Source organism: Chelonia mydas, chromosome 25 (assembly GCF_015237465.2).
Source record: "Chelonia mydas isolate rCheMyd1 chromosome 25, rCheMyd1.pri.v2, whole genome shotgun sequence".
NCBI lineage: Eukaryota > Metazoa > Chordata > Testudines > Cheloniidae > Chelonia > Chelonia mydas.
In genome coordinates, this window is record NC_057858.1 from 4,916,468 (window position 1) to 4,931,399 (window position 14,932).

At 42.4% G+C, this 14,932-nt stretch overlaps 1 protein-coding gene across 8 annotated transcripts in view; it reads right to left on the bottom strand.

The window, feature by feature from the left end:
- The window catches only part of REXO1 (RNA exonuclease 1 homolog), a 74,707-nt gene that overhangs the window by 28,951 nt on the left and 30,824 nt on the right, over window positions 1-14,932 (bottom strand). For 7 of the 8 annotated variants that reach the window (XR_005223402.2, XR_005223401.2, XM_037886100.2 and 4 more), the window contains exons 3-7: window positions 12,300-12,401; window positions 8,935-9,136; window positions 4,428-4,591; window positions 1,834-1,971; window positions 639-762 (exon numbers count right to left, since the gene is read on the bottom strand). Coding sequence is in view for 6 of the 8 variants with exons in the window: in XM_037886100.2 (XP_037742028.1) it covers window positions 639-762; window positions 1,834-1,971; window positions 4,428-4,591; window positions 8,935-9,136; window positions 12,300-12,401 (730 nt within the window). In the remaining 2 variants the exon portion in view is untranslated. The remainder of the gene's footprint in view (window positions 1-638; window positions 763-1,833; window positions 1,972-4,427; window positions 4,592-8,934; window positions 9,137-12,299; window positions 12,402-14,932) is intronic. The other variant, XM_037886102.2, reaches the window with a different exon arrangement.

A 14,932-nucleotide genomic window follows, 5' to 3' on the forward strand; every position in this document is an offset into this window, starting at 1 on the left:
CTTGGGAATATGTGCAACACATTAGATAATGGTTCACAGGTGCTTTTTACTAATCATTAACTGGCAGCGTTCCAAAAGGACAGCCTCCCAAAGTTCAGTCTGGCTGACTAATGGCTGTGAAAGGAATGTGTGTGGGGGAGGGGGCAGAGGAGGGGGGAGAAGAGAAGTGAAGGGAGGGGGCTGAGATCAGACATTTTTTTTCACAAGAAAAGCACAAATTGATTGTTTAATGTACCCTCTCGAGAGTCAATAATGAAATGTCTTAACCCTCTTCTTTTCTCTCTTGAAGCTTAATGTGTGTTACAGATTTCTGCGGTGATGGATGAGTCTCACACTTTGAAGGCACCATGTGAAAGTTACTCCATTAGCAGGATTTCTCATTTTAAGGAACTTGTGCTAAAAAAACCCCATCCTTGTGGCATTATCTCCATTTAGGTATAGACAGCCAGCAAAGCATTGCAGGATTTTCCTCTTGAGGAGGTCTATTAAAGCTTGCAAGGCTATAAAGTTAACTCGAGTTGCTTGCCTTTCAATCCTAATGTATCTGAAAAATGGCTCTGTCTTTTTAATGCGTTTCACTCCACTGCCTCTAATCCCATCATGGTTTTGGATTTGAAAATCCACAGTGCAGTACGTACTGTTTACACAAGGCGGGGAATTGGGCACTAGACTTCTTAGCTTCTTTAACGTATTCACTGCCACGTTCAGGTAGATGTTCCGGCTGGTACTGCGTTCATAAGCCACCTTCTCCTCTGACAGAGCCTGCAAATAATGTAGTTTGTTACCACCTGCTCTTTTATCGCATTCGATTTTAGTTGTGTGAGAGAGTGTGATTCTTCTTGAACACAGCGCCCTCTTGTGATAATACAGTGATTGTCCATACAACTGGCACCAACAAAGGGTTTCAGCAGCAATGTGCCAAGACACGAGACAAGAGACACTAGTTCAGAAATGGTCTTGTGGGGCAACAGTGTTAACAGCAGGTCATGGAGGGGATGCATTTGAACTCTAGACATGGACAGCTAGATTCATAACACAGTCCTGGATGCTGTCTTAGTAAAAATTGATCACTAGTCCTCCTGCAGCAACATGAAAGCACAGAGGTCTGAAGCAGGCAAAAAGGGAGGTTATCCAGAATGGCTGATAAGAACCCACTCACCCTCAGAACCATCCCCTGGTTGCAATAGGAACATATCCTACTGGGAGTGGGAAAGGGGAGATGTCACAAGAAAAACCCTCAGAGTTTGTCGTGCACCAGACACGTGTGGCATATGTTATTTTGAATTTACCCAACTGACTTCAGTGGTCAGGGTTTCCGAAAGTAAAGCACATGCTTTTCTCAAATCTGCCTTAGGAAATACTAATGATCCGTTAGCAGGTTACTGTGAGGCTCCTTAAAATCAAGGCACCGAGACTCAATAGAGAGGTAACACGAATTATGAGCTTTACAGATCATGTCTGCACCATATGCATGTCTGTACAGACTGACAATCTCCAGAAGGCCTTTACCAGCATACTCTGGGTTCAGAATAAAACTTGGGAAGGATTTTCTAGAGTCTAACTCTGGTTGTTTCAAAGTCTCGTTCAGGAACCTGGAAGAGATTTCCCTGGGACCATGCATGGATATCCCAGCGGAGAGCAAGGTGAAATTCCACTGGAATTGTAATCTTTGCCATTTTTCTAAGGATCACATGTATTTTTCACCTACTTCACTCCTGAATAAGTAACATTGGCTGAAGCACAGCTAGAAAACAAAACCCAAAATGATCATGACAAACAGAAAAAAGTCCCCCACTCCACATTTCATACTTAAAAGCGAATGCCAACACCGACCTTGTCAAACGCTTCCTGTGAGGAAGAGCAGAACTTCAGGCACTCGTCAATGAAGAGATTGAGATACCTTTGGCGAATGTTGGTTGGGACTTTGGCACCAAACTCAGTGGGAATAACGGGCCTCTTTAAGCTAGCGCTCTAAAGAGAAAAAGAAAGGAATGAAAGGTTGTGCAGGGCTTGAAAAAACAAATTGCTTTGGGTCTCTCATGTTTCCCAGGTGTTATTAATAGTGCTGTGACTTCCTTTCTGAAAACCTTCTCAAACCCCGGTACAATGTGTGTCATTTGCAGTCGCAAAAATAACATTTGCAACTGCTCAACTCCCCCACGGTATTTTTAATATAAAGAGGAATTGACATTTTTAGGGTGTTTTGTTACAGCCAAGTGGAATCGGGCCTTAAGATTCCACAAGGCAGCCAAGTAGCCTCAGTGGCGTTAGACACAAAGCTAGCATGTCTACATAGAAAAGCTTCCCAGACCATTAAAATTGTAGCACTTACATTAAAAGAGTCAAGGTTAGTGTGGTGACAAAGCATCACACTTCGTATCGGAGACATGATTGTATGAAACCAAACATAAAACCAATGGTCTGTGGTGCACATTTCCGATACTCCACCTGCAAAGAAGGGAAAATGGGAGGCTGGCAACACGCTAAGGGGCTGAGGTAAGATAGTTTGGCAACCTAACTGAATTTCCATACTCGCAATTTGGGGTTCTTGTAAGTTTAATTACGCTACTGAATTTCCTGACTTTGTACATTTTTGTGTGTGCCAACTACAAAGTGCTTGTAAGGACTTTTACCCTGAAGTAACTGATATGCACTTTCTCTGCCCTAATGATTTTTGTCTTGGAATACGGACTACAAATACTCTTTGTATTTGACTAGGATACAACCAACCACTGCTGTTTTCCTAAGAAGGTCTGTCTGCACTGCAGTCAGAGGTGTGACTGAAGCACCGGCAGACATACCCAAGCCAGTTGTGAGCTAATTATCTTGAACAACAACAGAGAAGTCACAGCAGCATGAGTAGAGGCACAGCCTAGCTGCCTGGGTACAACCCCGCCCAGGATCCTGCAAGCAGCTAGTCTGTGCGGCCATTGCTTCCCTGCTATTGTTGTTCGAGCTAGCTAGATCAAAGCTAGCTTGGGTATGCCTACATGTGCTGCAATCACACCCAATGACTGCTGTGTAGACATACTCTAAATGCCAGCTTATATCACAAGGGATATGCTTTTAGTCTCTTCCTACAAACTGTATGCCCACATCACAAAGCCACCCAACATAAACCCAGGAACATAATAGCCCACATGCTGCAAGTTAAGACCAAGGTGCACCAGGAGAGACTGGGGGTGTGAAAGGGACCTGCAGCAACAATTGCTCCAATGAGGATGAGAGTTTGTTTTATGTAGTGCCATTGGCCCTGTCTTGACAGGCAGAAAGGGTGCTTCTGTCAGTCATGTTTGTTCAATGAAGTTAACTTAACACCACTGAAAATCACTCATATTGCTAGTTAAGAGACAGCCTTATCTACATAGGAAAGTTTTTCCAACATAACCGAAGGTGTAACTTACAACGAATGTAGTTATACAGGTATAACTTCCTGTGTGGACACGCATTCAACATGCCTTTTCCCAATTTAGTTTGTGTCACTTGGGAAGAGTCTGAGGGTATGTCTACACAGCGCTGTGACATGGGCAGTGGAATTACGCTTTATCGCCAGGGGGGAGCTCTCCCAGCGATCAAAAAATAACCACCCTGAACGAGGAGCTCTCAGCAATATAGCGCTGTCTATACTGGCGCTTTTCAGCACTAAAACTTTAGTTGCTCAGGGGTGTGTTTTTTCACACCTCTGAATGTCTAAAATGTTAGCGCTGAAAGTGGCAGAGTAGACACAGCCTGAGCTAAACTGAAAAAAGCCACTTTTATTCTGGTATAAAAGAGTGTCCACAACGAGGGCTATACTGGTATAACTAGACCAGTTTAAATCCACACCTTATGTAAAACTAAAAAAAAACAAACAAAAAAAAAAAAAAAACACCAAAGCATTTCTATGTAGACCTCACTCCAGTGAGTTAACAAGATGGAAATGCACCCTTTTCGCCCAACAACAGAGTGGCACTTTTCAAACACACAGGATGACAAGGTCCGTGCCCCAAACAGCTACAAATCTACACAGACGATAAAAACAGGGTACAGCCACAAGATCAGAGATCAGAATTGGTATAAGGTTACAGTATATTTAAACATTAGAATTCAGTTGCAGATACATCCAGGTGGCTTTCAAAGGGTTATTTTTAGGACAGAAACCACTTCTGCCCTCAATGTCACTCTGAGTCGAATGATCAGAGAAGCATTTGATCAAGGACTTGTATGTTTATACGTTGCAGCCCCACTAAATGTTACAGTTATGTAATCCTAGGTAGGGCAAACACAATAAGAGTGGGAAACTCAGTCAGAACATGGCAGCAGCTAGCTGAATTTCACTGCTCCCGGAGCCCGCTGCAGCACACAGTTACATACAATCAAACCAGTGTGGAATGAAGGGAGAAAACATACGATGGAGATGGGTTTGATATGCCAAGAGTTTGTTTTACCTGTAGACTGGGAGCATGTGCTATTCTTTTCTGTAAAGCAGTAGTAGTGGTCTTAGATGTCATGCCAGTTAGCGTACGGGCCTTCAGGGTAAGAGCAGGTGCTTCAGAGCCATTGGGGGCTGTAACGCTGCTGACTGGAATGGTTTTCTTAATACCCACAGTGACTACAAGGTACAGAAAATACAATTTTAGACCGAAATTCCATCCACATTTTCATTTGTCAGACTGGGTACACAGAGCTCAAGGATTGCACTGCACATTGGGATTCAGGAATGGTAGCAAGCTTAATTCCTTGTGCTTATCTGCCACGTCAATGGAGAAACAACTCAGTGGGTCTGTTAAATTAGGTGATGTGTCCAACCCGTGTAGTGATGACAGAAGAAGTTTCTGCTGCAATGTGCTACACAGTTAGTCTTTGACTTGAGTGTCAGAATTACAGACGTCTTGGTTCCAATGCAAAGAGCACTGGCAGAAGTTAAATCCTGCCACACTCCTACTCATTGTGATCCGTGTAAATGCTCTTGGGTTTTTCTTCTTCCACACAACCTGATGTGATAAAATAGTCACTTTTACTGAATGCATGAATGTGATGTCCTCAAATGGTGTGGGAAGAGCAATTAAGAATATCACAGTGAATATGCCCTTACAGCACCAGAAGGTGTTCTGAAGAGTCTCAGGTGGACTCATTCATCACCTGAGAAGAAGAATTCTTGGTTGCTATTGGAAGTACTTGTCCCCCTCCTGAAATAATGGCTTCTATGATTCAGCAAGAGGGAAGGGCTCAGAGAGGCTAAGCTAAGGACTCAGTCACTACCATGGACACTCAGATACCAGAAAAGTCATTACAAAAAGATCTCAATGATGCCACAAATGCAGGAGAGGAAGGAGACAGAATACCCTGACATCTGCAACATGAAAGCTAGGTAGCAGAAACCACCTCAGGATGAGTCAATATTATGATAACAGAAAAGCAAAAGGGTGAACACACTGGGGGTGAAATCCCTGCCCCCACTGAAATCAATGGCAAAACCCCATTTACTTCAGTGGGGTCCGAATTTCACCTTCTGTATTCTCTTAAATACAGTTAGCAACGTTCAGCTGAATATATTGCATCTGATGTCTCACTTGTACAGTGACTTGAGTCTTGAAAAAAATATATGCCAACATCCCTCTTAACCCAAAGTTTATTCATATCCTTAGTGGACTAAGAAGATTGTCTTGTAGATCCTCTTCCCCCAAAACAGCCTTTCTAAAACACATCTGCAAGAAGAGCGTCTTGCCACTAATATATTGGGGCAATTTTTCCCCCTTTAAAATTCTGTTAGAGGACGTTGCTTTCACACTACACATGGAGAAGTGGCTGGCTCTCTTTTCACACATGGCAGGGCAGATTTTGTAAGCAGAAGGAAATACAGATGTCAGAGTTTCTGTTTCCAAGAAACAACCCAATAATTTTTAAAACATCTTTTCTCATCCAAAAAATCCTAAATAGAGGATTCTAGATTATAATCTCCAGACCTTCTTTGCCGTCAGCATGGGCTAAGGGTACCTGTAGTACTGACAATACCCAGGATAGGTAAGTAATGCTTATAGTGCTGTGAAAACTTTTACCCAGAAAAAAAGTCAACCCAGATTTTTCTACTTTTTGAACTTGTGTCATTCTGAAGTATTTATATGAACACGGAATGGACAAAGTCGTTTGTGACTGGAGAGAGAGGAGTATCTAGTGGGAGGATTCAGCGGTCACTGAATGTTGAAGAGAAGGTAGTAGGTGGAGTTATGAGTTGTTTGAAAGCTTGGTTCGCTAACTAGCTCTAGAAAGAGTCACACTGACAGATGCCCTGTCTAGAGGAACTCTATACACTAGCATGCAATTAGAACTAGTACGTTGACATTTCCAACGAGCATGAAAACTTAACACATAACACACATTTTATGCAGATGAGGGACCCAAAAGAAAGGCACTACATTTTAAAAAGTAGACATTTCAGGGGGACTTGGGAGACTACATACCACTGTCAGAGCCCCAGTGAAAATTTGACTTGAAGAAATTAAAAAAAAAATGGAACTACATAGAAATAAAATCAAAAAGCCATTCAGAGAAGTTACAGAACCTTTTCATTATTTTGCCAACATTACTGATCTCAAATACAAAGGTTATAGGTTGAACCACTGAAGCACTTAGAGGAGAGGAAAGTGATCAGGAACAGTCAGCATGGATTCACCAAGGGCAAGTCAGGCCTGACTAATCTAATTGCCTTCTATGACAAGATAACTGGCTCTGTAGATGAGGGGAAAGCAGTGGACATGGTGTTCCTTGACTTTAGCAAAGCTTTTGACACTGTCTCCCACAGTATTCTTGCCAGCAAGTTAAAGAAGTATGGGCTGGATGAATGGACTATAAGGTGAATAGAAAGTTCGCTAGATTGTCGGGCTCAACGGGTAGCGATCAATGGCTCCATGTCTCGTTGGCAGCCGGGATCAAGTGGAGTGCCCCAAGGGTCGGTCCTCGGGCAAGTTTTGTTCAATATCTTCATTAATGATCTGGAGGATGATGTGGATTGCACCCTCAGCAAGTTTGCAGATGACACCAAACTGGGAGGAGAGGTAGATACGCTGGAGGGTGGGGATAGGATACAGAGGGCCCTAGACAAATAAGAGGATTGGGCCAAAAGAAATCTGATGAGGTTCATCAAAGACAAGTGCAGAGTCCTGCACTTAGAACGGAAGAATCCTATGCACCGCTACAGACTAGGGACCGAATGGCTGGGCAGCAGTTCTGCAGAAAAGGACCTAGGGGTTACAGTGGACGAGAAGCTGGATATGAGTCAACAGTGTACCCTTGTTGCCAAGAAGGCCAATGGCATTTTGGGATGTATACGTAGGGGCATTGCCAGCAGATCAAGGAACGTGATCATTCCCCTCTATTCGACATTGGAGAGGCCTCATCTGGAGTACTGTGTCCAGTTTTGAACCCCACACTACAAGAAGGATGTGGAAAAATTGGAAAATGTCCAGCGGAGGGCAAAAAAAATGATTAGGGGATTGGAACACAAGACTTATGAGGAGAGACTGAGGGAACTGGGATTGTTTAGTCTGCAGAAGAGAAGAATGAGGGGGGATTTGACAGCTGCTTTCAACTACCTGAAAGGGGGTTCCAAAGAGGATGGATCTAGACTGTTCTCAGTGATAGCCAATGACAGAACGAGGAGTAATGGTCTCAAGTTGCAGTGGGGGAGGTTTAGGTTGGATATTAGGAAAAACTTTTTCACTAGGAGAGTGGTGAAACACTGGAATGTGTTACCTAGGGAGGTGGTGGAATCTCCTTCCTCGGAAGTTTTTAAGGTCAGACTTGACAAAGCCTTGGCTGGGATGATTTAGTTGGGGATTGGTCCTGCTTTGAGCAGGGGGTTGGACTAGATGACCTCCTGAGGTCCCTTCCAACCCCGATATTCTATGATTCTATAAAACCCTGAACAGGAGAAGTGGCCAAATCACGGCTGGTGGAACATAAGTTCATTCTTTCTCTTCCAGCATTTAAAACCGAAGATCCAGATTTCTACCTGTACCTATGTTTGTGAAGGCAGTAGTGCCTCAGGTCATTGTATTAAAATGATGGAAAACTGAGGAAGTAAAGTCACAGTAGACAGGACCAGCTGCATTCAGAATTTTGTCAATTTTTAGAAGACCTGAACCCCTATCCAGCCAGCTTAGCATGAGTCCAGCATGCTTTTAGAATATTCAAATTCTCCTGAACTTTGTAATAGGCTAGATATTGAAAAAGCAAATAAATTGGTAAAAATGTATCTATATCTAAGGGCAGATACAAAAGTGTGTTAGGTCTAACTTGTCAAGGGAGAGGAAATTTGACAACGGCATTCTTGTTTTGCTAAGACAATGGCAATAAATACACTTATGACATGGATTATGCAGCATACATTTTGTGTTTCATTTCATAAAACTTGTGTGCACTTCCTAGAGTTTCTTACTTTTCAGAAAACAAACAATGAACATAAGAACAGCCACAGTGGGTCAGACCAAAGGTCCATCTAGCCCAGTATCCTGTCTTCCCACAGTGGCCAATGTCAGGTGCCCCAGAGGGAATGAACAGAACAGGTAATCATCAAGTGATCTATTTCCTGTCGCTCATTCCCAGCTTCTGGCAAACAGAGGCTAGTGAACCATCCCTGCCCATCCTGGTGAAGAGCCATTGATGGACCTAGCCTCCACGAACTTCTTTTTTGAACCATGTTCTATGGGATTTTTCAGTTTGGAGGAGAAGGGAAAGAAAGGGAAAAAATCACAACATCCCTGACTTCTGGCCCAGCACACAAAGATTTGAACTTGGCTAATGCTACCTCAAATGGAGGAATGTTTCTGTTTTCCTGTATTCTCGCTGCAAAACACCTCGAGCTTTTATTATCTTTAAAACATTCTTAAGGAGACGGTGTCATTTTCACGGGAGAAAGTGAAAGGACAGCGGTTAATGGAGCTAGCGGTGACTTACTCTGCTTTGCTGCTGTGGAAAGCGCTACATTTGGCACGTGAGCAATCCTTTTCTTTTCTCCTGGCAAGGCAAGAGAGGCCCTTTGGACTGCCACAGCCAGCTGGGCTGCCTGCTGCTGTGCCAGCTGAATCCTCCGGTAACAGACCTCCTGGGCAGTTGGTGGACGGTACGGCCGGATTACTGGTTTGTTCGGGACATCTGCCTGCACAGATATAAAGGATTCTAAAATCAACCTGTTTGCTCGCTGAAGTCCAGACCCCTGGCCTTCATTCAGAGTAGAAAAGGGCAGAGGCTCTTTTACAACTCTAGGTCCCTGGATTTAGGCTATGGCTACTCTATGGAGCTTACACCAGTGCAGCTGCATCGCTGTAGGGCTGCTAGTGCAGACGCTCTAAGCCAACAGGACAGAGCTCTTCTGTCGACTTAATTATTCCAGCCCCCACGAACGGCAGTGGCTATGTCAGCAGGAGAGATTCTCCCACCGACACAGTGCTGTCCACACCGGCGCTTAGATCGCTGTAACTTACGTTGCTCAGAAGGGTGGCTTATTTACACCTCTGAGCAACATAAATTATACCGACCTAAGCTGTAGTGTGTACATAGGCTTATTTTGTTTATAAAGGTTTCCGTGTGTCAGCTGATGGAAGGGGAGGTCATGCTAGTCTTCCAGAATAGTTATCATTACAGGCAGCTCCCTTCAGTTTTAGTTTGTTTAAAAACCGAATTCACTTGAGTTTACAGCATCGGAACGGAACAACTAGAATTCAGCAGTCTGTTCACACATAGGAACAGAACCCTTCTGTCAAGGTTCCTTCCCCACTCTGAACTCTAGGGTACAGATGTGGGGACCTGCATGAAAACCTCCTAAGCTTACTTTCACCAGCCTAGGTTAAAACTTCCCCAAGGTACAAATTAATTTTATCCTTTGACCCTGGATCTCCACTGCCACCACCAAACTTTAACTGGGTTTACTGGGAAACGTAGTTTGGACACGTCTTTCCCCCCAAAATCCTCCCAACCCTTGCACCCCACTTCCTGGGGAAGGTCTGGTAAAAATCCTCACCAATTTGTATAGGTGACCACAGACCCAAACCCTTGGATCTGAGAACAATGAAAAAGCATTCAGTTTTCTTACAAGACTTTTAATAGAAGTAAAGGAATCACCTCTGTAAAATCAGGATGGTAGATACCTTACAGGGTAATTAGATTCAAACATAGAGAATCCCTCTAGGCAAAACCTTAAGTTACAAAAAAGACACACAGACAGGAATAGTCATTCTATTCAGCACAGTTCCTTTCTCAGCCATTTAAAGAAATCATAATCTAACACATACCTAGCTAGATTACTTACTAAAAGTTCTAAGACTCCATTCCTGTTCTATCCCGGGCAAAAACAGCATACAGACAGACACAGACCCTTTGTTTCTCTCCCTCCTCCCAGCTTTTGAAAGTATCTTGTCTCCTCATTGGTCATTTTGGTCAGGTGCCAGCGAGGTTACCTTTAGCTTCTTAACCCTTTACAGGTGAGAGGATTTTTCCTCTGGCCAGGAGGGATTTTAAAGGAGTTTACCCTTCCCTTTATATTTATGACACCTTCTGAGAAATAATACTCATGTGCAACAAAGCTGTGTATGCATTTTCTTTGATGCGGGAATTCAGTATGCAGGAAAGGTGCCAGAATGGACAGCAGCGAAGACTGAAACCTTCTAGCAAGAGAACAAATAAATACCAAAGAGGGAGCAGCAGTGCAAACTTCCCCACATTTCCCAGTCGATGTACCTCATACCTGACTCTTGGTGTCCACATCTAGTGTCTTTCAGAGGGGAGGGCAGTCTCTACAACCCATTAAGTATCTGGCCTTTTTGCTGAGACTGCAAACTAGGGAGCAAATTAGTATCTACTGGAAACTGGTGTCAGAGTAAACAGAGAATAGAGGGGAACTTTAGATTACTACAGAACTGGACGTGAATGGCTTTCTACCTGCTCACCAGTCCCTTCACTCAAAACCTCAACTAAGAGACACCACCTTTTTCTTCTGTTTCTACTGAAGTTCCTGAGATGTAAGTGGCAAGGAGCACAGCGCATACCATACCATTTGGATGCATGTAGCAATATCGTGAATCTAACTCCTCATGCATACACACAGTAAATGTTTTCTGACAATAACGGAAGAAGTGAAGGATCCCATGGCATGACATGAAAGCAAGAGGCATTATACCACCTCCTAGGCAACATTCTCTTCATAGATCAGGTTCCGATGTCTAAGTCTGGGTGCAAACCGTTGCTGAGCACACCAAGACTGCTGTTTGCCTGGACAGTGACTGCACTATGGCTACCTCACGGTTTTGAAAAGTGTTTTGGGGTCAGAAACTGCATTAAGAAAATTTATCTAAAGATACATAAATGCCTAACGTGTACATATTTACAATGAATATTTGAGTTAATGAATTTCCAACTCATTTACTTCAATCTCTTATCTCCTTAGTTTATAAAAAAGAGCCTTATCAAACAAACGAACTGGCTGAAGATATGTAATTAACTAAAATGCACTGCACTGACCTCAAGACTTAAAAGGTTAAAAACACCCTTTTCCAGACTGTGTGGAAAGGAAGAACAATTCATTTTGGAAATCCTGGTTAGATCAATGCTTAAACCTTCATTCTTCTCCTGCTGCAATATAAAACTGAATAATCTGTCTTCAGCAGCTGGAGGGAAAAACTATGGCAAACAAATGAAAAAACCTGAATGAAAGAAAATGATGATGGCCTATTTTCTTGTTTTCTGAAGATACTTTAAATTCAGATGTGTAGAAAAAAGTTGAAAAACGAGATACTCAGCTGGTTAAAATGGAGCAAATACAAACAAGGAAAACAACCCCTCAGATTTGCAGTGCTTCAAACTCAGGCAAATATGCTATGTTAACCTTTTTGCTTTCGCAAGACAAACTTAATAAGCTTTCTTAAATACCCAGGGTAACCTGTGTACAGTTAACTTTGATCTAATGAAGCTACATTTATACTGATGGAACATGAAAATCCTAGACTGTGTTAGTGCATCACAACATGCAGAAAGCAATTCCAGTTACAGGGCTGGTACCTGTTTTTGCTGAAGGCCAATGGGAGTTTTGCCATTAACTTTACTGGAAGTCAAACTGTATTTCAGAGTGAAGTTATTCAGTGGGGAAAAGAAAGACCTTCCACGTAACTGGGTTCCACTGCAAATATATCACAGTCAACTTCCCTATGTTTTGGTTGTTTCACCTACAGCCTGTGTGGTTTCCTAGTACATTGTGGTCATATGATGGGAAAGAAATCTCATTAACACTTTCTCTAAATTGTATTCTCATTAATGAGGTTTACACTTACGTTTCCTTGCTTGGCAAGGTGAGAGATCCTCCTTTTTTGGCCAGGAAATAGAGTGGTTAAAGCGTCATCCATCTTTTCTTCACTTGCCTCTTCTTTCAGTGGCTACAAAACAAAAGAGCAAACTTCCAAAATTGAATTGACTCAAGTGTCTGCTCCATGGGGATGTTTGGAACGCCTCCCTCTGAGATAATGGAATCATAAAGGGAAATTACTTCCAGACAGCAGGTGAGTACAAACTACTACCAGCTGCTAAACTACTGAAAGAGAACCAGCTTTCAAAATAAGAGGCACCAGTGAAGCAAATGAATAACGGTATTACTGTTCCCACCCATGCAGCCCATTCACGGACCTTACGATAGGATGCCTTGGTTTAATCTATTACCAACACTACTCTCTTGGCCGTCCTTAAAGACCGAATGCTTCAGCAGTGCTGTTTACCTGCCAACCACTTACATACCTCCATGTGTTAGCAACGTTTTTAAAACCAAGGAATTTAATTAAACTCTAGATGAGTTAATTTCTTGGTCCCACATAATTATCTCTCACAGAGCAGGCCTTGAAAAGCTGCAGGTCACTGAGCCTCCAGTGTCACTATTCTGCATTTAAGAAACAATGCACCCCTGCAGCTATATACAAGACTAATCCATCGAGGGACTGTGGTGCCAAATGCAGAGATGCTTTGTTCACAAGGCAGAAACCCCAGAATAGAACAACAGCTTTGCATTAGAGAAGATGCTTATTAAAGCTCCTGTTTCCAGACACTTGATTTGCCAGATAAAAAGCCACTTTGGGGCTGACACCTCAGGCTTGTTCCTAGCAAACAAACAAATCTGTTTAGAAATGTTGACAAAATTCTCTTTAGCTATTTGAGTTATACAGGCATGTACAGTAAGTGTTGCACATATTAACTTTTTTAGAGCCATATCCATGCTCTGATCATTCTTATTTTTAATGCTCCAAAAGAGCTACTAACAGAGTTCTCAATGGAGCGAAATTTGACATTCGCAAAGAAATTGAGTTTAGACAAAACTACAGAAGTGATCTTAGGAAAAGCTCAGTTCTCACTTAAGCAAGGGCCAGATTTTCAAAAGCGCTCAGCCCCAGCAGTTCCCATTGTGACATTTATGACCAGGTTTTCAAAATTGGTCAGCTCCTAATTATTTAGGGGCCTCAACAGGAGATCAATTTTTTTTTTTTAAATCTGACCACTTAGAGTTCCGCAGCGTTTAAGGCCAGAAGGTACCTTTAAATCATCTAGTCTGACCTCCTGCATATCACAAGCCATTACATTTCACCCAGATACCCCTATATTAAGCCCAAATACTTGAGTTAGACCAAAGCATTTCAGTCCTCGAGAGACTAAACTGTATGCCACAGGCAGAGAACAGGAAAGACCTATGTCCGAGGCCCCTGCAATGGTAGGGAATGGATTAGATGAGATATATGCAGATAATCCCAGCAGGATGATCCTGTTAGGTCCCTAAATAGGAGCTGTTGAGTGCTGAGCTCTTTTAAAAATCTGGCCCTATAAATACCTTCAAAATTAACAACTCACTGAGATCTGGGGCTCCAGGCTGCTTTTAGAAATGAAAATAGGTGTCATTTCAGTGTGCAATCTTACATACATACTACGTATAGATAGAATGTGTATGTATTTTATTTTTTAAAGCAGAACACACCTAAATAAGCACCTACTCAGAGGGATCTCGCCCTCTTAAAAGACAAATTTCTCCATAACAACTCTCTCCTCTTAATCTTCAATAGATATGGGGTGCAAGGGAAGGAATCCTTCTCCAAAAAGGGAAAATTAAAGCCTTGATGAAGGAATATAAAATGCTGTGCCTGCAAGGTCCAGTTAGTTGCTGTGAGAATGTTGCCCTATGAACATTTCCATTCTGCGCCAGAACACTGCATTTGCACAGTTTCATTGAAGTGAATTAGAGCCCTCATTTCTGTACTTTTTCAGGGGAAGAAGAGTTATAAGAACTCCACCATTTTTGCACTATGCAACATTTGGAAAGCTCGAAGATGATAAACATTTCCTGCTATAAGCAACTCAGCATGTTGTTAAACTCTTTTCTTTTAAAATTGGCAAGGTAGAGTTTATTGCTATTGATGGGACCTTCTTATTAAAGCGCGAGGCTTTTGACAATGGAAGCACAGACAATTAAACATCTCTTACCTACCCTTTCCTAAATACCATAAAAAGAACGCATGTGTTTAAGCAGTAATTATTTTCTTCTGAACTATTAAACCAGCAGAATCAAGTAACAGGGAAACCTCCTTTATAATTTCTTCCACCAAGGTTCTAACATGAGTGTCGCAAATGTAATTTTACCTGTCAGCAAGAGAGAACGTTAGGCTCTGATCAGTGCCATTACAGCAAGTAATATCTGGAATCAGAAGCTTTATTAGCTGATCATTCTTTCATGGGGCAAAATTCTCTTCTCCTTACAGCAGTTGTGGTTTCAGTCAATGACAATCAGTGACTTCTCAGTTGCTTAGGAGCATTTGTATTTTAATATCATGCTTTGTTCAACACATGCCGAATGCATCTAGTTATCTCAACTTCATCTATGAAGCCTTACTCCGGACATAGTGAGCCCATACAATACACCTGTCTCAGCTAAATG